This window comes from Tachypleus tridentatus, chromosome 5 (genome assembly GCF_004210375.1).
Source record: "Tachypleus tridentatus isolate NWPU-2018 chromosome 5, ASM421037v1, whole genome shotgun sequence".
NCBI lineage: Eukaryota > Metazoa > Arthropoda > Merostomata > Xiphosura > Limulidae > Tachypleus > Tachypleus tridentatus.
This window is the reverse complement of record NC_134829.1, coordinates 31,674,641-31,696,137: the sequence shown is the minus strand read 5'-3', so window position 1 is coordinate 31,696,137 and position 21,497 is coordinate 31,674,641. Positions and strand designations below refer to the sequence as shown.

Sequence of the window (21,497 nt, the reverse complement as noted above, 5' to 3'; positions counted from 1 at the left end):
ATATTCATTTTAATATTTTACTAAAGTAATGTTTACATTTTAAACTTTCAGGTGGAATAGCTGTTATGACCACACTAGTTCGTGGTTTTTCTGTGGAGTATGGGATGCTAGTTGTAGTAACTGTTATCGGAACTTACACGTGGATTGGAGGATTAGGTGCTACATTCTATGTCTCTTATTTTAACACAGCTCTGATCTTTATTATCATGTTGATATTTGCGTTTGCTGTTTACAATTTAGACAGCTCTGTTGGAGGACTTCTTGGTAAGTCCTGAACAGTTGTTATATAACAATAACAACTAATTTAAATCAATACATTAAGAATGAATAAGAAACCTGTTTATGAAAGAAATATTAGAGCAACTCCTTTGTCAATAAATTTATTTCCTCGCAGAGAAAGTGAAAGAAAGAGAATAAATAATTTATATAAAGCAGTAAGTCTGCCTTTCTATCAGTTAAATATACTAAACAAACAAGAGAAAAGGAGAGTAAAATAAAACACGTCTGATAAGAAGTTAGACAAAACATCAAACCCACAAATACTAAAAGTTTGAAGCTCAGTAGGTATGATCTTGTGTTGGGAATTACGATTAAATGTTTGGGAAGTATTTATGTTTGCTGAAAGAAGACGTTGATAAAGCGATTAGGGTAGCATAGAATACGACGATAAAATATTTTTATTCTGTCTCTAAGTCGGAAAAAGGAGAAGGATTGTATTTTGACAGTGAACTTACCAAATGGGCGACTATATATAGAACACTAGTAGAACCTACAAGTCCAAATTCAATATATTTTTCAAGATGTTCAGTATTATAATACCGCAGAAAAGTGGCCATTACGCTCAATACTTTTATGTTTAAAGTAAACTTAAGACTTTGATCTCAAACTTTAATTTTTGGAGCGTATGTTTTGTGTTCAAAATTAACAAGTTGAACCTTCATTTTATAATAAAATACGTATTTTTTAATATATTTAAGAAACATATGTAAATTAATGCAAAACCAAAATCAGAGAAAAGCAACCTAGTAACACTTGGAATAAAATTTCAGCGTGATTCTCAGAAATGTAGAATTTATAATTTCTGTTAAAAATTGGTAAAAAGTTAAGCCTCTCACATGTTATTAATTCCTAAAAAAATGTTATGTTTGTTGAAGAAGTAATTGTACTGTATCAAACAGAAATATTGAATAAAAGTTTTGCAATTAACTTAAGAGCTTTGTTTGTGGAACTCTAATATTGAGTGCTTTAGAAATCATGAATGAACTTCACTAGTTTTATGTAATATTTAAATAATAAATTCAATGTGCTCTATAGACAACTTTTACATATCAAACATACGATAAGATAGAGACATAAGATGTGTAACTTATTTTTACTTATTGTAATAGGTTCTACAGAAAAAGTTTATGATCTTTTGAACTGTGCTATTGGTCCAGAAGGTAACGAAAACAGGAGTTATCTGACCGTGTTGTCTCAAAATGGTCTAATCTTTGGTATCATCAATATTGTAGGTAAAGAAAACAAATGTTATTACTCCAGATAATTAATATCCTTTCTGATTTAGTAAGTTTTATGACTTATTCTTATTTCTCATTACTATATAGGCCTGGCATGGCCAAGTAAATAAGGCACTTGACTCGTAATCTGAGGGTCGCGGGTTTGAATCCCCTTCACACCAAACATGCTCGCTTTTTCAGCCGTGGAGGCGTTAAAAGTTGCGATCAATTCCACTATTCGTTAGCAAAAGAGTAGCCCAAGAGTTGGCGGTCGATGGTGATGACTAGCTGCCTTCCCTCTAGTCTTACACTGTTAAATTAGGGACGTCTAGCGCAGATAGCCCTCGTGTAGCATTCGCGTGAAATTCAAAACAAACCAAACCATTACTATATAATGACTGAATAGTATCGGCATTGAGAAAAACACTATCCCATTCTTTACGATAACTGAAATGATAACTAGATTTGCTCAACTAATTGAAATATTGAATTCTATTTGAATATTCCTGTAACGATTACGGTGAAATAAAACGTGAAAAGCTTTCAACAATGAGATTTACATGAGCAGTAGAGTGATGGTATTAACTGATATGTTAATTAGACCATATATGTATATATATCATATGTGTAGTATGCATAAATATATGGAATATATACATATCTTTAAGATTTTATTTTAGGAAACTTTGGAACAGTGTTTGTTGACCAATCCTACTGGCAGAGTAGTGTGGCAGCTAAACCTAAAGATGGCGTGTGGGGTTTTCTGGCTGGTGGACTGGTATGGTTTGCAGTACCTTTCACCTTTGCAACTACGATGGGATTAGCTTACGTCGCCTTAAGTTCAGCCAATGGAAAACCATTGCTTGAACCACAGCAGGTTGATGAAGGTATGCATTTATAAAGAATTATTAAACAATTTAAAAGATTGTGTAAAATATTATGCATCTTGTTAAACCTCAAATTATGAAATACCCTTAAAGTGATAAAAATGTAAGAATAACATTTTTTTACTTGGATGTATCAGTTGAAAGTAAAGTAAACTGAAGAAGTAACTACACATTTTAAAGAATAATTAGCTCTGGAAACAGCGATAAAATAAGTAAAATATTTGTTTGTTGTTATTCACAAAGTTCAGCAGATGCTTTTCTGGCTGCGTCCATCATAGCGATCGAGTTACAAATCTTACTGTCAAAAACCTGCAGGCTTAGCACTGAGTTACTGAGATGTAAATAAATAAAAATGAGGAACAACAAGTAGGAAAATATTTAAATATTTACAACATGAAAAGAGAAGCCATAATTATACATTTACAATAGACATCAAATGATAGATGAAACTGTAGATAAAGGTATAAAGTAAACAGATATATTTTTTTTATTTTAGAAAACGAAAACACAGTGAGAATCATTTACTTCAAAACTCCTGTGAAGGAGTGACAAATTATATGTCACTATCTGTGGTCTGATTTTTATGAGAATGACCTTTTTTATTGTTTTTCTTTTCCCGCCTTTTTGATCAGCTTAAACGTTAGCGCGTGTAACTTCTAAAGATCGACCTACAGATATAAGGGACCTTCAGACTTCACAAAGGAAATAACCGTAAACAAAGGTTTTGTATAATTATAATTGTAATGGGAAACCTTGGTATAATGACAGTTATCAAGAATTGAATATAAAAACAAACTCATCTTATTAACATCTGTTAAACTGAGTAAATAATTAGTTACTCTGCTTTCTTTTTTCTTCAAAGACCAATTTCAGTCAAAGCTTAGAGAATTAAAAAAATCCAACGCTGATTTTCTGCTAATTCACAAATAAATGAGAAACAAAAAAGCTTTGATATGAGTGAGCAGTTGGGGCTCATGAAGAAACAATCTGCAGTTAATGAACTAAAATACTAATTTTTTAGTTACGTGTTATAACAATCATATACGTAGATTGAGTTAATATTTTAGAACGGTTTTGAAGCTTCTCATGTCATTAGATTTAGTTATGCTCTATCTGACGACAATGCATTTGCCAACACGACTGCAACGTAGCTTCTGTTTTAAATAGTTCTCTCTTAAGATTTTCATGTCCAAAGCATACTAATCCTTCCTGAAATATATCCATAATACTTCTAATCAAAGAATATAATAGTCTTATAGCATCCGTTTTAAGAGCTCAGTCGCACAGAGACCCATTTTTGTAAATAATAGCATAAATATTGTTACTTTCACTACCTGATTCAGGTATGTGATGGTTGAATGGGAGGTTCGACAGGAAGCCCTGTTGTTTTAGTTTACAAACGGAAACCTTCTTTATTACGTCACATATTATTGCCTATTTCGCGTGGACAGTTTCCTCCAGTGATCTTTGTGTTCGTGGTGTTACGTAGTTTCTCTCGGACAAGTCTCCAACTTATTACATTTTCATTTATTTCGTACAACGATTTCAAGTATCCCAAAACTTTAGTTTTGAAGTTAACTGAATGTTCATTAGTATTAAACTTATGACATTCGCCAACAAGATTGATACGCACAATGTTCTTTCTTAACACAAATATATTTTAATAGACAAAAACACACACCATACAACTTATAATAATGGTTATAACTAATAATTACTCCAAATAATGATTTATATACAACAGGTTTACAAATTTACAAGCCCCGAGTGGTTCAGCGGTATGTCTGCGAACTTACAACGCTAAAAACCGGGTTTCAATACCCGTGGTGGGCAGAGCACAGATAGACCAGTGTGTAGCTTTGTGTTTAATTTAAAACAACAAATTTGCAAACTATAATAAGTTTTATATCCGGTCTAGAACTGAATATTTTATCGACGTTCATGGAGAGCAAATTAATTCTTTGTTGATATACCTGTACACTTTTTTTTGACGGCTAACTATCTTGAAGCATCTGTAAGTTTTCACCGACGACGATATTTAATGCCATCGTAGAAATACAAACGTCCGAAGTTAATTCACTGAAGTTAAACGGTTTGTAATGTTCAAAATCTATAGACGTTCCTGATTAAATTCTGTAGTTTTCCTACTGAAAAGCGTTAATATCAATTATAGCTTTCGAGGCTTATAGTACACTGATAGAACAATATTCTATCTCTTGGCACATTGGTTTATATAGTTAAAGACGAGATTCTCGAACGTTCAACAATGTTTGAAAACAAATAAACCACGTATTGTTGATTCTTGCTATCGAGAATCTTGTACGAATTTAGAGAACAGGCGTGACTTGCGTAATACAATCTAACAACATACGTCACATGCATCAAATTGAAACTCTTGTAAGTATCAAAATAGACATATAACGGCAAATCTATTACAGTGTATTCTCATCTATTACAGTGCAACTCACCTTTGCTTATCACTTGCTGCAGTTGTTTCTCTCTCTCTTCAGATGATCCGGGTGCCATAAGTTGATCGCTGTTTCTTTCTTGTTAAATGGTATTAAGTGTAAGATATATCTCTTTTTTTTTTTATGTAAAACCTAATTCTCCGATCTGAACACGTCTTTATGGTCTGGTTGTATAAATATTTTGGATTGAAAAGAACTATTTCATATCTTTCTCAAAAGTGATCGAATTTTGCAGTGACATTACTCTATCTTTAAACAGTAAACTACGTCAAAATCGAGTTTTGATACATTCTGTTCCACCGTGACTTTACATTAGTTGTGATTATTACGTGACTTTCTGATCCGCATATTAAATTTGTTTTAATATAGCATATAAAGAATATTTCTTTTCACATCGATTTAACACCTAATCAGTGGAATACAGGATGATATAATTTCATAGGTATGACACACAAAACTAAATTGAAGTGTATATCAACCCATGAAATAGGGTGAAACGCGAGTACATAATTTTTATCACTTAGAATTACCGTAGAAACATCGCATGAATAGGCTGATTACTTTCCTGTGTAAACCTGTTGCATACATCATGATGACAGGAGTGCTGAAAATTCTGGTAAAGAAGAGACAATTTTCTTGGAATAAGTTGTTTATAATACACGGAAAGCCATAAGTTGTTTATAATACACGGAAAGCCACGACACGTGCACCTGTACAGAGACGGATCATGAAATTTGAAGAAACGCGGCTCACATGTGATAACTGTTCGTTTGGAAGACACAAGTTGTGTGGAATGAATTGCAAAAGTTGCAAATGCAACAGCGGAGGGTACTAACGTAAGTGTCCTTAGCATCCACAGTGCCCGTGCAATGTTCCATTGTCTTGTTGTAACAGTCTTAACGATTCGAAAAGCTTTTTATATGTCATTACACATGCTTCCCTAGGAACTTCTCCAGATGGAAAGTAAATGGTCTGATCCTTATCGTCACACATACTTTAGTTTGAACTTCCTTGTGTGACTACAGATGAGCGCTAATTACCTTACGATATCATGTTAAGTGGTAACGACCACTTCATCCTGAGTGGAACCATTAAAACAAAGAACAGTATGTAGTTGTATGAAGTCTTCAGAGACTGGTGTTAAAGTTAACATCTACAAGTAACTGTATGAGCTAGAGTGAAAATTTAACGCCTACAAAAAGTATTATTAGTTAATTATATATATGCAATGCTAATCATAGTAGAATACTAGAAATTTACTATGTCTTAATTTCTATTTTATGATCAGATGAATCTGTTCCAAGGGTATCAACAAATGATTTCACATCCAGAGAACAAGCAAGTTTCTTTATAACTGGGCTGGCCAAATATGTGAGGGTTCAATACAATATTCGTATAAGAGTATGTTCATAAAGTCATAACTTCACTTTTTTAGTGGGACTGGCATGGCCAGGTGGTTAGGGGGCTCGACACGGAATGTAAGGGTCGTGGGTTCGATTCCCGGTCACATCAAACGTGCTCGCCCTTTCATCTGTGGGGATGTTATAATATGACGATCAATCCTACTATTTGTTTGCAAAATAGTGGCCCAAGAGTTGGTGGTAGGTGGTGATGACTAGCTAAATTAGGGACAGCAAGAGCAGATAGCCCTCGTGTAGCTCTGCGCGAAATTAAAAAACAACATACCTTTCTTAGTTTTTTTTGTATCACAAAAGTTCATTAAATACCAATACAAATTCCGTCTAGTCTTGATAATGAATAGTCTTGTTTTTCTTTAATTAGTCATTAAAAGGCGTTTTGAATTAATTTAGGAAATGGGAATTTAGACAACTACATAGGCATTTATTGTTGTTTGTTATTAAGCATAAAGCCACAGAAAGGGCTATCTGTGTTCTGCCTTCCACGAGTATCGAAGCCCTGTTTCTTGTAGAATAAATCCCCAAACATACCGCTGTGTCACTGAGGGGTTAGTGACCTGTGCTACAAACATAAATGTTAAACAATATTAATCATTATTATATAAGTAGTTTTCTTGCTATGTGTAAAATATATTTTTTCAAATTAAAAATAAAATATAACTGTCTCTTAATGTCTCAATTAATATTTTTTTTTCTTCTGCCCGGCATGGCAAAAAGGGTTAAGGTGTTCGACTCATAATCCGAGTGTTGCGGTTTCGAATCCCCGTCGAACCAAACATGCTCGCCCTTTCAGCCGTGGGGCGATATAATGTGATGGTCAATCCCACCATTCGCTGGTAAAAGAGTAGCCCAAGAGTTGGCGGTGAGTGGTGATGACTAGTTGCTTTCCATCTAGTCCTACACTGCTAAATTAGGGAAGACTAGCGCAGATAGCCCTTGTGTAACTTTTCGCAAAATTCAAAACAAAACAAAAACCTTTTTTATTCATTAATTTAGGTAAATTTAAAGAAAACAACAGGAATACCAATTTCAATCGATGCAGAGATTAAATAGTTGCGATAGGTAATCTCAGGGTTAAGGTATATCCATCTCTAATTTATACATACAACTAGGGGTTCAGTGTACACGTCTGTGAACTCATAACGTTAAACAAATAATGTTTCAAATAAAAGGTGTTTTGTGTTTTTATTATAACAAAGACACATCGGGTTATCTGCTGATTCCACAGAGGGGGAATTCAGAACTCTTGATTTTAGCGTTGTAAATCTTTAGACTTACCGCTGAACCAGCAGGGGACTCGACTAAAAGAAGAGGAGCTAGTCAGTAGCTCTAGCTTCTAAAATAACTTTGTATTGTTCTCTGAACCAAGGAGAGAAGTTAATCAGTAGCTCTAACTTCTAAAAAAACTTTATATTGCCCTCTGAACCAAGGAGAGAAGAAGCTAGTCAGTAGCTCTAGCTTCTAAAAAAACTTTATATTGCTCTCTGAACCAAGGAGAGAAGCTAGTCAGTAGCTCTAGCTTCTAAAAAAACTTTATATTGCTCTCTGAACCAAGGAGAGAAGCTAGTCAGTAGCTCTAGCTTCTAAAAAACTTTATATTGCTCTCTGAACCAAGGAGAGAAGAAGCTAGTCAGTAGCTCTAGCTTCTAAAAAAACTTTATATTGCTCTCTGAACCAAGGAGAAAAGCTAGTCAGTAGCTCTAACTTCTAAAATAACTTTGTATTGTTCTCTGAACCAAGGAGAGAAGTTAATCAGTAGCTCTAACTTCTAAAAAACTTTATATTGCTCTCTGAACCAAGGAGAGAAGCTAGTCAGTAGCTCTAGCTTCTAAAAAACTTTATATTGCTCTCTGAACCAAGGAGAGAAGCTAGTCAGTAGCTCTAGCTTCTAAAAAAACTTTATATTGCTCTCTGAACCAAGGAGAGAAGCTAGTCAGTAGCTCTAGCTTCTAAAAAAACTTTATATTGCTCTCTGAACCAAGGAGAGAAGCTAGTCAGTAGCTCTAGCTTCTAAAAAAACTTTATATTGCTCTCTGAACCAAGGAGAAAAGCTAGTCAGTAGCTCTAACTTCTAAAATAACTTTGTATTGCTCTCTGAACCAAGGAGAGAAGAAGCTAGTCAGTAGCTCTAACTTCTAAAAAAACTTTATATTGCTCTCTGAACCAAGGAGAGAAGAAGCTAGTCAGTAGCTCTAGCTTCTAAAAAAACTTTATATTGCTCTCTGAACCAAGGAGAAAAGCTAGTCAGTAGCTCTAACTTCTAAAATAACTTTGTATTGTTCTCTGAACCAAGGAGAGAAGTTAATCAGTAGCTCTAACTTCTAAAAAAACTTTATATTGCCCTCTGAACCAAGGAGAGAAGAAGCTAGTCAGTAGCTCTAGCTTCTAAAAAAACTTTATATTGCTCTCTGAACCAAGGAGAGAAGCTAGTCAGTAGCTCTAGCTTCTAAAAAAACTTTATATTGCTCTCTGAACCAAGGAGAGAAGCTAGTCAGTAGCTCTAGCTTCTAAAAAAACTTTATATTGCTCTCTGAACCAAGGAGAGAAGAAGCTAGTCAGTAGCTCTAGCTTCTAAAAAAACTTTATATTGCTCTCTGAACCAAGGAGAAAAGCTAGTCAGTAGCTCTAACTTCTAAAATAACTTTGTATTGCTCTCTGAACCAAGGAGAGAAGAAGCTAGTCAGTAGCTCTAACTTCTAAAAGAACTTTATATTGCTCTCTGAACCAAGGAGAAAAGCTAGTCAGTAGCTCTATCTTTTAAAAGAACTTTATATTGCTCTCTGAACCAAGGAGAGAAGCTAGTCAGTAGCTCTAACTTCTAAAAAAACTTTGTATTGCTCTCTGAACCAAGGAGAGAAGAAGCTAGTCAGTAGCTCTAACTTCTAAAAGAACTTTATATTGCTCTCTGAACCAAGGAGAAAAGCTAGTCAGTAGCTCTATCTTTTAAAAGAACTTTATATTGCTCTCTGAACCAAGGAGAGAAGCTAGTCAGTAGCTCTAAATTCTAAAAGAACTTTATATTGCTCTCTGAACCAAGGAGAGAAGCTAGTTAGTAGCTCTAGCTTCTAAAAAAGCTTTATATTGTTCTCTGAATCAAGGAGAAAAGCTAGTCAGTAGCTCTATCTTTTAAAATAACTTTATATTGCTCTCTGAACCAAGGAGAGAAGCTAGTCAGTAGCTCTAACTTCTAAAATAACTTTATATTGTTCTCTGAACCAAGGAGAGAAGCTAGTCAGTAGCTCTAACTTCTAAAATAACTTTATGTTGCTCTCTGAACCAAGGAGAGAAGCTAGTCAGTAGCTCTAACTTCTAAAATAACTTTATATTGTTCTCTGAACCAAGGAGAGAAGTTAATCAGTAGCTCTAACTTCTAAAAGAACTTTATATTGCTCTCTGAACCAAGGAGAGAAGCTAGTCAGTAGCTCTAAATTCTAAAAGAACTTTGTATTGCTCTCTGAACCAAGGAGAGAAGAAGCTAGTCAGTAGCTCTAACTTCTAAAAGAACTTTATATTGCTCTCTGAACCAAGGAGAGAAGCTAGTCAGTAGCTCTATCTTTTAAAAGAACTTTATATTGCTCTCTGAACCAAGGAGAGAAGCTAGTCAGTAGCTCTAACTTCTAAAAAAACTTTGTATTGCTCTCTGAACCAAGGAGAGAAGCTAGTCAGTAGCTCTAACTTCTAAAAGAACTTTATATTGCTCTCTGAACCAAGGAGAGAAGCTAGTCAGTAGCTCTATCTTTTAAAAGAACTTTATATTGCTCTCTGAACCAAGGAGAGAAGCTAGTCAGTAGCTCTAAATTCTAAAAGAACTTTATATTGCTCTCTGAACCAAGGAGAGAAGCTAGTTAGTAGCTCTAACTTCTAAAAGAACTTTATATTGTTCTCTGAACCAAGGAGAGAAGCTAGTCAGTAGCTCTAACTTCGAAAAGAACTTTATATTGCTCTCTGAACCAAGGAGAGAAGCTAGTCAGTAGCTCTAACTTCTAAAATAACTTTATATTGTTCTCTGAACCAAGGAGAGAAGTTAGTCAGTAGCTCTAACTTCTAAAAGAACTTTATATTGCTCTCTGAACCAAGGAGAGAAGCTAGTCAGTAGCTCTAACTTCTAAAATAACTTTATATTGCTGTCTGAACCAAGGAGAGAAGCTAGTCAGTAGCTCTGCCTTTAAAAAGAACTTTATATTGCTCTCTCAACCAAGGAGAGAAGCTAGTCACTAGCTCTATCTTCTAAAATAACTTTATATTGCTCTCTGAACCAAGGAGAGAAGCTAGTCAGTAGCTCTGCCTTTTAAAAGAACTTTATATTGCTCTCTGAACCAAGGAGAGAAGCTAGTCAGTAGCTCTAGCTTCTAAAATAACTTTATATTGCTCTCTGAACCAAGGAGAGAAGTTAGTCAGTAGCTCTAACTTCTAAAAAAACTTTATATTGCTCTCTGAACCAAGGAGAAAAGCTAGTCAGTAGCTCTATCTTTTAAAATAACTTTATATTGCTCTCTGAACCAAGGAGAGAAGCTAGTCAGTAGCTCTAGCTTCTAAAAGAACTTTATATTGCTCTCTGAACCAAGGAGAGAAGCTAGTCAGTAGCTCTATCTTTTAAAATAACTTTATATTGCTCTCTGAACCAAGGAGAGAAGCTAGTCAGTAGCTCTAACTTCTAAAAGAACTTTATATTGCTCTCTGAACCAAGGAGAGAAGCTAGTCAGTAGCTCTAACTTCTAAAATAACTTTATATTGTTCTCTGAACCAAGGAGAGAAGCTAGTCACTAGCTCTATCTTCTAAAATAACTTTATATTGCTCTCTGAACCAAGGGCAGAAGCTAGTCAGTAGCTCTATCTTTAAAAATAATTTTATATTGCTCTCTGAACCAAGGAAAGAAGCTAGTCAGTATCTCTAACTTCTAAAATAACTTTATATTGCTCTCTGAACCAAAGAGAGAAGCTAGTTAGTAGCTCTAGCTTCTAAAAGAACTTTATGCTCTCTGAACCAAGGAGAGAAGCTAGTCAGTAGCTCTAGCTTCTAAAAGAACTTTGTATTGCTCTCTGAACCAAGGAGAGAAGCTAGTCAGTAGCTCTAGCTTCTAAAAGAACTTTATATTGCTCTCTGAACCAAGGAGAGAAGCTAGTCAGTAGCTCTATCTTTTAAAATAACTTTATATTGCTCTCTGAACCAAGGAGAGAAGCTAGTCAGTAGCTCTAACTTCTAAAATAACTTTATATTGTTCTCTGAACCAAGGAGAGAAGCTAGTCACTAGCTCTATCTTCTAAAATAACTTTATATTACTCTCTGAACCAAGGGCAGAAGCTAGTCAGTAGCTCTATCTTTAAAAATAATTTTATATTGCTCTCTGAACCAAGGAAAGAAGCTAGTCAGTATCTCTAACTTCTAAAATAACTTTATATTGCTCTCTGAACCAAAGAGAGAAGCTAGTTAGTAGCTCTAGCTTCTAAAAGAACTTTATGCTTTCTGAACCAAGGAGAGAAGCTAGTCAGTAGCTCTAGCTTCTAAAAGAACTTTGTATTGCTCTCTGAACCAAGGAGAGAAGCTAGTCAGTAGCTCTAACTTCTAAAAGAACTTTATATTGCTCTCTGAACCAAGGAGAGAAGCTAGTCAGTAGCTCTAACTTCTAAAAGAACTTTATATTGCTCTCTGAACCAAGGAGAGAAGCTAGTCAGTAGCTCTAACTTCTAAAATAACTTTATATTGCTGTCTGAACCAAGGAGAGAAGCTAGTCAGTAGCTCTGCCTTTTAAAAGAACTTTATATTGCTCTCTGAACCAAGGAGAGAAGCTAGTCAGTAGCTCTAGCTTCTAAAATAACTTTATGTTGCTCTCTGAACCAAGGAGAGAAGCTAGTCAGTAGCTCTAACTTCTAAAATAACTTTATATTGTTCTCTGAACCAAGGAGAGAAGCTAGTCAGTAGCTCTAACTTCTAAAATAACTTTATATTGTTCTCTGAACCAAGGAGAGAAGCTAGTCACTAGCTCTATCTTCTAAAATAACTTTATATTGCTCTCTGAACCAAGGGCAGAAGCTAGTCAGTAGCTCTATCTTTAAAAATAATTTTATATTGCTCTCTGAACCAAGGAAAGAAGCTAGTCAGTATCTCTAACTTCTAAAATAACTTTATATTGCTCTCTGAACCAAGGAGAGAAGCTAGTCAGTAGCTCTAGCTTCTAAAAGAACTTTGTATTGCTCTCTGAACCAAGGAGAGAAGCTAGTCAGTAGCTCTAGTTTCTAAAATAACTTTATATTGCTCTCTGAACCAAGGAGAGAAGCTAGTCAGTAGCTCTAACTTCTAAAAGAACTTTATATTGCTCTCTGAACCAAGGAGAGAAGCTAGTCAGTAGCTCTAACTTCTAAAATAACTTTATATTGCTGTCTGAACCAAGGAGAGAAGCTAGTCAGTAGCTCTGCCTTTTAAAAGAACTTTATATTGCTCTCTGAACCAAGGAGAGAAGCTAGTCAGTAGCTCTAGCTTCTAAAATAACTTTATGTTGCTCTCTGAACCAAGGAGAGAAGCTAGTCAGTAGCTCTAACTTCTAAAATAACTTTATATTGTTCTCTGAACCAAGGAGAGAAGTTAGTCAGTAGCTCTAACTTCTAAAAGAACTTTATATTGCTCTCTGAACCAAGGAGAGAAGCTAGTCAGTAGCTCTGCCTTTAAAAATAACTTTATATTGCTCTCTGAACCAAGGAGAGAAGCTAGTCAGTAGCTCTAACTTCTAAAATAACTTTATATTGCTGTCTGAACCAAGGAGAGAAGCTAGTCAGTAGCTCTGCCTTTTAAAAGAACTTTATATTGCTCTCAGAACCAAGGAGAGAAGCTAGTCAGTAGCTCTAATTTCTAAAATAACTTTGTATTACTCTCTGAACCAATAGTAAGATTTATTTCCACTTATATAATGAACATACAGTTTAGAGAATGTTCTATGATGTCGAATCTCGAACTTTTGAGTTTTCGGTACCCAACCTAGAACTGGAACCTTTAGGCCACTTCTGACCGACGAACACAAAAGATGTATTCACTTTTGACGAGTTACTATGTCATTACACCCTCCGTCTCCCCTAATGGTTCAGCTGCGCTTATAACGCTAAAGTTCAAAGTTAGGTTCTGCGAAGAGCAGTGCAGCGTAATACCTTATTATGAAATGTTGTGCTTAGCTGAAAAAAAAAAGCCATTTATTTATCTGTAACAGCATAAATTTCGTCTGTTTTCGGTGACAGTTAACCAAAATGCATGTTGGCTGTTTGTTTAAAGTTACGCACGAAGCTATGTAATGGGCTATCTGTTCTTTGCCCAATTTTTAGCGTTGTAATCCGCAGACGTATCGTTGTGTCACTGGAGACGGGCAGAAACATGATATACGTTGCTAGTATTAAAACATAGAGTTATATTACTTATATTTTTATGTTTTAAGGTTTTCATAGCGTTAAAGAGCCATCATTAGTGCTAGTACACCATCCATTAGTTACCAAACGGGCTGTCATTACCAGCCAACTGAATAGAATTGAAAATAATCGGTTATACCATTGATAATAAAACGCAAACCAGATTGAAAGTTCAAAAAATACTGTTGTCCAATGATCATCCAATGGTTACATTACCAATATATTCTACGATATTGCTTCACGAGATTTTAACAAGCGATAGCAAGAACAAACAAAAAAATATCGTTTCATGAATAAGGCCTTTCGTGAATAAACCTTTAACCGTTTGTTTTCATGAAGTATTTAGAGGTCTGGTTTGAATACCCATATCGTACATAAAACACTGAAAGATATACTTACTCGATCAGCTTTCAATAACAACATTGCATGGAAGTCAAAAAGTACTTTCCTAAAGGACAATAGGTTAGAGAAATCTCACACACTTAGGAACACTCTCTATGAAATAACGCGTACACAGAGTCCAGCCACATGTGTAACCGAATACAGCCATTAGATACATGATCGTTTGAAAGAACACATTCGTGCTACTACAAATCTAGACAGCATAGAAGCAACCACTGAACATTAGATCAACTCGCATGGCATGATGAACGAGACACCTTATCAGATCAAAGGCTTAGAGATTTGTTTCAACTTTGTGAGCAAAATATTTCAGTAATATTTGTTCATCCAATCTAAATGTCCTTCCATTAACAGATGCAATGCCTGGCTTCCATACGTAAATGCTAAAAAACAAAAATATATCTTACATGATATAATAACAGATTTATGGATATGGCGAATTAACTATAATTGTTCTAATATGTTCATTTAAGAATATATTCTTTATCTAGTTTATTAGGGTTCTTAAATAATTAAAACAGTGTATAATAATAATATTCCAATTCGTCGTATCCATCGTCGACGACGCTTTTCACCCATTTAGGACTTTTAAGACCCCCAGGGATACCAACAAACACAGTCGTTGTCAAAACACTACGTACAAATACCATTTGTTACAATAATTGTTAGGGCGTGAACGACTTTTAGAAGCTGGCGAAACATGATTATAACTAACTTCACTCATAATAAGGCATTAGCTTTAGGCCTAATGTATTTCTTACTCACTACATTCTTTATCTGGTTACTTTTGATAAGAGGAGTGTCTAAGGTTTTAATTTATTATTTCATTTCTCGTATTCAATATAAACTTAAATTAACGTTTACCTCTTTTTCCAATTCGTAGGTCTTGTGCCACCAATCGTTGCAAGTTTAATTATGGGAAAATTTGGCCAGTTTCTGGTTTTGCTAATGATTCTAATGGCAGTGACGTCAACAGGATCAGCAGAAGTTATTGCTGTAACGTCTCTTCTCGTCTACGACGTATATCAGTTCTACTTAAAGGTAATATTAACTTACACTTCAGTACTTAGAGATAAAGGTAATATTCACTTACACTTCAGTACTTAGAGATAAAGGTAATATTCACTTACACTTTAGTACTTAGAGACATATTGTATGAACGAAGATAAATAAATAGTTGTTCAACATGTCTTCAATATATTTCATGCATTATATCAGAAAACAAATAAAGGAATGTAACCTAAGGCTGATCAGATACCGTGCTAGGTTTTATTAAATTTCAAAGTGTGAAATATTTATTATACTCTGCTATTAAGTACCATTAATACATGGATTACCAGTTTCTTGATCATGAAATGCTGTGCTTAGCTGCCACAAAAGGCTCGGCATGGCCTGGTGGGTTAAGGCGTTCGACTCGTAATCCGGGGGTCGCGGATTCGAATCCCCGTTGCACCAAACATGCTCGCCCTTTCAGTCGTGGGGGGCATTATAATATGATGGTCAATCCCACTATTCTTCGGTAAAAGAGCAACCCAAGAGTTGGTGGTGGATGGTGATAACTATCTGCTTTTCCTCTAGTCTTATACTGCTAAATTTGGGACGGTTAGCGCAGATAACCCTCATGTAGCTTTGCGCGAAATTCAAAACAAATCCTGACTTAAAAACATATATTTTCTTCGCTAATTCACAAAGCAACAGAAAAGTTTATTTTACGTAACACATTGTTCTTCCCTAGCTTCATGATTTTGCTGGATCCAAAATAGCTCCGCCATTTTGTTTGTATTAGTAAAAAAATGAAATAATAAAACTACGGAATATAATCCAGTCATCTACAAAAATAATAAACAAACCTACAAACCTTACAGGGTTATTCAGTTAAGAGATCGCTTTAACAAAGTATTCCAGTCATAAAATGGAAAAAACAAAAGAATTAGGTACTTTTGTTGATTTAATATATATGTGTGTATGCCTATTTTCCACAGATGTGGTACAATTTACATTTCTTTTTAGGCTCAATAAACACTGAAAGGAACAAGTAAATAACCGTTTTATTTCAGATGAACTAATACACACTGTTGGTAGAGCAAATCTGAACAACATTAAAGTTTGTTTTTGTTGTTATTTTCTCTGTTTTGCTCAAAATCGGGAATTGTTGTTGATGGTCGGACAGTGTCATTTCACTTCATTCTTGCCTATTGATGAAAATATCCCACCATTAACAACAAAGCCAGATTCAACCTATTCTAAAGCGTGTATGAGTGTCTTCGTATCAAAGATACATATGAATGTTGTGACATATCTATATTAGTTGTGATATATATATTAAGGAGGAAAGTGAATTTTGTAGTATATATATAAAACATATATATTGAAGACATAAATATTATATAGATTGGGAAATGTTAGAGTCAAATTATAAGGGAGAGAGATGCTTAGAAACAGTTAAAGATGAATTTCTTCTATAACTGGTTGTGGACCGAACTAGGAACAATGTTATTTTAAATTTATTGTTAACTTCTAACACATAAATTGTTGGCAAGGTAGAGGTTGAGGAATATTCGGATGTATTGTTCAATTAGATTTGGTATTTCGCTGCATATACAGAATAATAATAAGAACTTGGTTACATATTAAAAACAGAAAACAAATTTTAAATGGATGAGACAACAATGCTGTCTATTACGTAACTAAATTAATTGAAGATAATAATCAAATGTGGATTTTTTTTTAAATAAATTATTATGTGTTCAATATACACATGTTCCTTATGGAGAAAAATATGGCTGCAAGTAAAAACATATTTCAGTTCACCAAGGTTATAAAGGATAAAACTAATGAAAATCATTAAAAATATAAAAAAATCTAAACTGAATGTAATGATGATAATTTAAATAATTATAGAGAAACAACCAAGGTGATCAAACAGGAAGCTAGAAAGTAAAAACATATGTGAAAAAACTGGCTGAAAATCTAGAAAGAAAATAAGGATTTCTTTAGATACATAAAGGGTAATCAAAATGTTAGGATAGGAGGAGGACCTTTCAAGGATCATACATGAATGTTAGGATAGGAGGATGACCTTTCAAGGATCATACATGAACGTTAGGATAGGAGGAGGGCCTTTCAAGGATCATACAGGAATGTTAGGATAGGAGGAGGGCCTTTCAAGGATCATACAGGAATGTTAGGATAGGAGGAGGGCCTTTCAAGGATCATACATGAACGTTAGGATAGGAGGAGGGCCTTTCAAGGATCATACAGGAATGTTAGGATAGGAGGAGGGCCTTTCAAGGATCATACAGGAATGTTAGGATAGGAGGAGGACCTTTCAAGGATCATACATGAATGTTAGGATAGGAGGAGGACCTTTCAAGGATCATACAGGAACGTTAATATTTTATTATTATGGGATAGTTGGATTATTATCATCTGTATAAGTTATAGTTTTTCATCAGGTTTTATTAATAAATCTTTAATCAATATTTTTTATACTGTAAAGTTACCGACAAGAAAAAAAAATGGACGAGATGATTACGTCAGTTCTGAGCTTGTTACGAAAAGATCTGGGATGCTCAAGTATAGAATCATAATATATATATATATATATACTGAATACTGAATGTTACAATATATATATATATACTGAATACTGAATGTTACAATATATATATATATACTGAATGTTACAATATATATATATATTGAATACTGAATGTTACAATATATATATACTGAATACTGAATGTTACAATATATATATACTGAATACTGAATGTTACAATATATATATGTATATATACTGAATACACAGATTACTTATGGTATATCTACTAAACGTTACGGTATACACATGAATGTTACAATATATATATATATCTACTAAAAACACAGATCACTTATAGTATATCTACCAAACACACGTTTAAATGTTATGGTATTCGTACTGAACATACACGTGAATGTTACAATATTTATATACTGAAAACCCAGATCATTGTTACGGTGTACTTACTAAACACACATTTGAATGTTACGGTGTACGTACTGAAAATACACATGAATGTTACAATATATATATATACTGAAGATACGAGTTGCTGTTACAGGAAATGTATATTAGAGACACGTGAATGATATATTGTATATGTTAACAAATGTTTTTGATATCATGTAAATAATAAAGGTACTGGTGAATGTTGTGGGAGTGAAAATTAATGCATGTTACATCATATATACAGGTGATTGTTATGGTACATGTATATGTATTTATATTGATACCTATGTGACTGTAACGTTACATGTATTGAAAACACATGTGAATATTACAGTGCACATTGTAGAAAAAGAGAATTTTACAGTATACATTGAAGACACAAATGAATGTCTTAGTGATAGTATTAAACACTCATGTGCATGTTATGGTACTGAAGACACAAATGAATGTCTTAGTGATAGTATTAAACACTCATGTGCATGTTATGGTACTGAAAACACACATGAATGTCTTAGTGAAAGTATTAAACACTCATGTGCATGTTATTGTACTGAAGACACACATGAATGTATTAGTGATAGTATTAAACACTCATGTGCATGGTATGGTACTAAAGACACACATGAATGTCTTAGTGAAAGTATTAAACACTCATGTGCATGTTATGGTACTGAAGATACACATGAATGTCTTAGTGAAAGTATTAAACACTCATGTGCATGTTATTGTACTGAAGACACACATGAATGTCTTAGTGAAAGTATTAAACACTCATGTGCATGTTATGGTACTGAAGACACACATGAATGTGTTAGTGATAGTATTAAACACTCATGTGCATGATATGGTACTGAAGACACACATGAATGTCTTAGTGAAAGTATTAAACACTCATGTGCATGTTATGGTATTGAAGACACACATGAATGTCTTAGTGAAAGTGTTAAACACTCATGTGCATGTTATGGTACTGAAGACAGACATGAACGCTGTCGTATATCCTGAAGACAGAAGTTATTGTATAATTATTGAAATGTAAAAGTTACTGGATATGCACTAAAGCATATTGTGTGCAGTACATATAGAAGACCCAACTGATTGTTATGGTATGTATACTGTAGACACAGGAATTCTGTGGTATACATTGAACATACAAGTAAACTTAATTTTGTTTGTATTAAAGACACATTTGAACGTTACGATATATATGCATTGAAGACACACATCAATATTATATTATGTCTACTGAAGACACACCTTTATATGCGTGAATGTTAAGATAGACATTACAAACACGTGATTGTTACAATATATATCCAAATCATTTGTGAATTTCAGGATGTGTGTGTATATATATATTTCAAGCAAGTGAAGGCTATGCCATGTATATGAAGATACAAGTAAGTGCTACAGTATATATATATCTAAGAAATATGTGAATGTTATTATGCAGATATATGTATGTGTTTTAGTTATACGTGTAATTGTTTTGGGAAGAGTGGTGAGTGAAAGATGTTAATCTGATGTTCATCTGTTCACCTTAAAAATATTTCCAGCCATTCCGTTCTACCAACGACGTCAATAGCTGTATTCTGTGTGGAAAGCAGCGTGGAAGATGGGCTAATCCTCGAGATATGTGTACTTGTGAAAGTATGACTTTCTGTAAACCTTGCAAAGAAGATGACAGGTGAGTCTTCTACAGAGCTGAGCGGATGTATAGGGCGTTCTGGAATTTAATTTATTAATTATTAATTACAGATTTCGAAATAATACAGGATAAATAATGCATATAACTAATACCACAGTATGTCAGTTACTTCTTATTACTGTGCTAAAACTTGACAGAAGTATACAAATCGTACACGTGCATCAGTCGTTGTGAAAAATGTAAGAATAGTAAAACAAGGTATGAAAATGTCATACTGAGTCGCTCGTGTTTCGAGATAATTTCAAGATTGATTTTGTTGTTGAAATTAATGTCCTATTTTTGTATATTAAAACTAATGCAACATTCCTTGTTAAATTTAATATATTCATGCCAAGTGCCTTACAATTATCATAATACTAAGTGATTTATAGGTCCAGGAACAGCAGCAAAAGGCCTGTGAAGCCGAGATTCAAGTGTAGAACTCACGGAGAATTTCGAGAGTACTATGAAAGTCTAGGAAGCCTGAAGAATTGGTGCATGCTTATGTCTAGCCTCGCCATAATACCTTTGACTGCTGCTTTAAACGTTACTGGCGTAGGTGTTTTTTTGACTCTGTTTCCTGTCAAACACATTGTAGCAAAATGTAGCACAATAATAACAAGTTACAATATATTTGATCTTTTTATATACTCAATATAATATTAACGGAACAATTGAAGACATACTTCAATCGTTTGGAGAAGAGCTACCAACTTTTTCAACATGTGTGCTTAACATTAGAAGTATCTTACTTACACAGTTATCTTCTGTAATGCAGCTCTACTCATCAGTGATGACGAGAAAATCCACTTGTAGAGAAATATATATGTAGGAAAAGATCTGCCACAACAAAAAACTAGAGAAACTAAGATGAAAACAACAGAAAAGACACCAACACGACAAACCGTTGACTCACCTCATAATTAACAGATCCGACCGACAATTAAACACAGACGAAATACATCTACTTAACAAAGTACTCAACTTCGCAATAGCACCTAGGTACATTCCAACCATAGAAATCAAAACATGTTTAGAAGATCTAGCCAGGAGACTTGTGATACTTTCTACAGAAAACAAAAACAAGAAAACAACCAACAGAAAGAAGACAACTTAGACAATTTTATTGATATCCAACAGCAAAACTTCCCAGAAAAAATTAAAAAATTATATTTTCCACAAACACCTAAAAACAACATCTTATACGATTTTTTCAAATAATTTTCTCACGAAACAGAAAATTAAAAAAACAATCTTACAAAAGGAGATATTAATTCTATTAAAAACCTAAAACAAGACAAAAACATTAAAATACTAAAAGCAGATAAAGGTAACGCTATAGTCATAATGAACACGAATGAATACATTCAAAAAATGAATAACATCCTATCAGACACGAACAAATTTAAACCAATACACACAAATCCAACAAAGTCACACGAGACGCAACTAAACAAAATACTACTAAAAATGAAAAAAACCAACAGAATTTCACAAACACATTATTACTACCTACGTAAAACCGACTCACGCATACCACAAATATACGGCATCCCCAAACCTCATAAACCAGATTGTCCACATATGAATCCTTTAATTACAATCTTGGTAAATACATAGCATGGACATTCTCCGAATATGTAACATCAGCCAGCTCATTCATCAAAGACTCTAATCAAGTCTAATCTTAATCAACTTAATCACAAAGCCTTAATGGCCAGTTTCGATATTATATCCCTCTTTACAGAAGTCCCAA

The 21,497-nt window shown here is 34.1% G+C and overlaps 1 protein-coding gene across 1 annotated transcript in view; it reads left to right on the top strand.

Moving 5' to 3' along the window:
* Positions 1 to 21,497, top strand: part of LOC143250849 (uncharacterized) — a 56,378-nt gene that overhangs the window by 23,337 nt on the left and 11,544 nt on the right. Inside the window, exons 4-9 of the mRNA XM_076501942.1 lie at positions 52 to 264; positions 1,389 to 1,511; positions 2,177 to 2,383; positions 14,944 to 15,101; positions 19,611 to 19,741; positions 20,134 to 20,296. Coding sequence (XP_076358057.1) covers positions 52 to 264; positions 1,389 to 1,511; positions 2,177 to 2,383; positions 14,944 to 15,101; positions 19,611 to 19,741; positions 20,134 to 20,296 — 995 coding nt within the window. The remainder of the gene's footprint in view (positions 1 to 51; positions 265 to 1,388; positions 1,512 to 2,176; positions 2,384 to 14,943; positions 15,102 to 19,610; positions 19,742 to 20,133; positions 20,297 to 21,497) is intronic.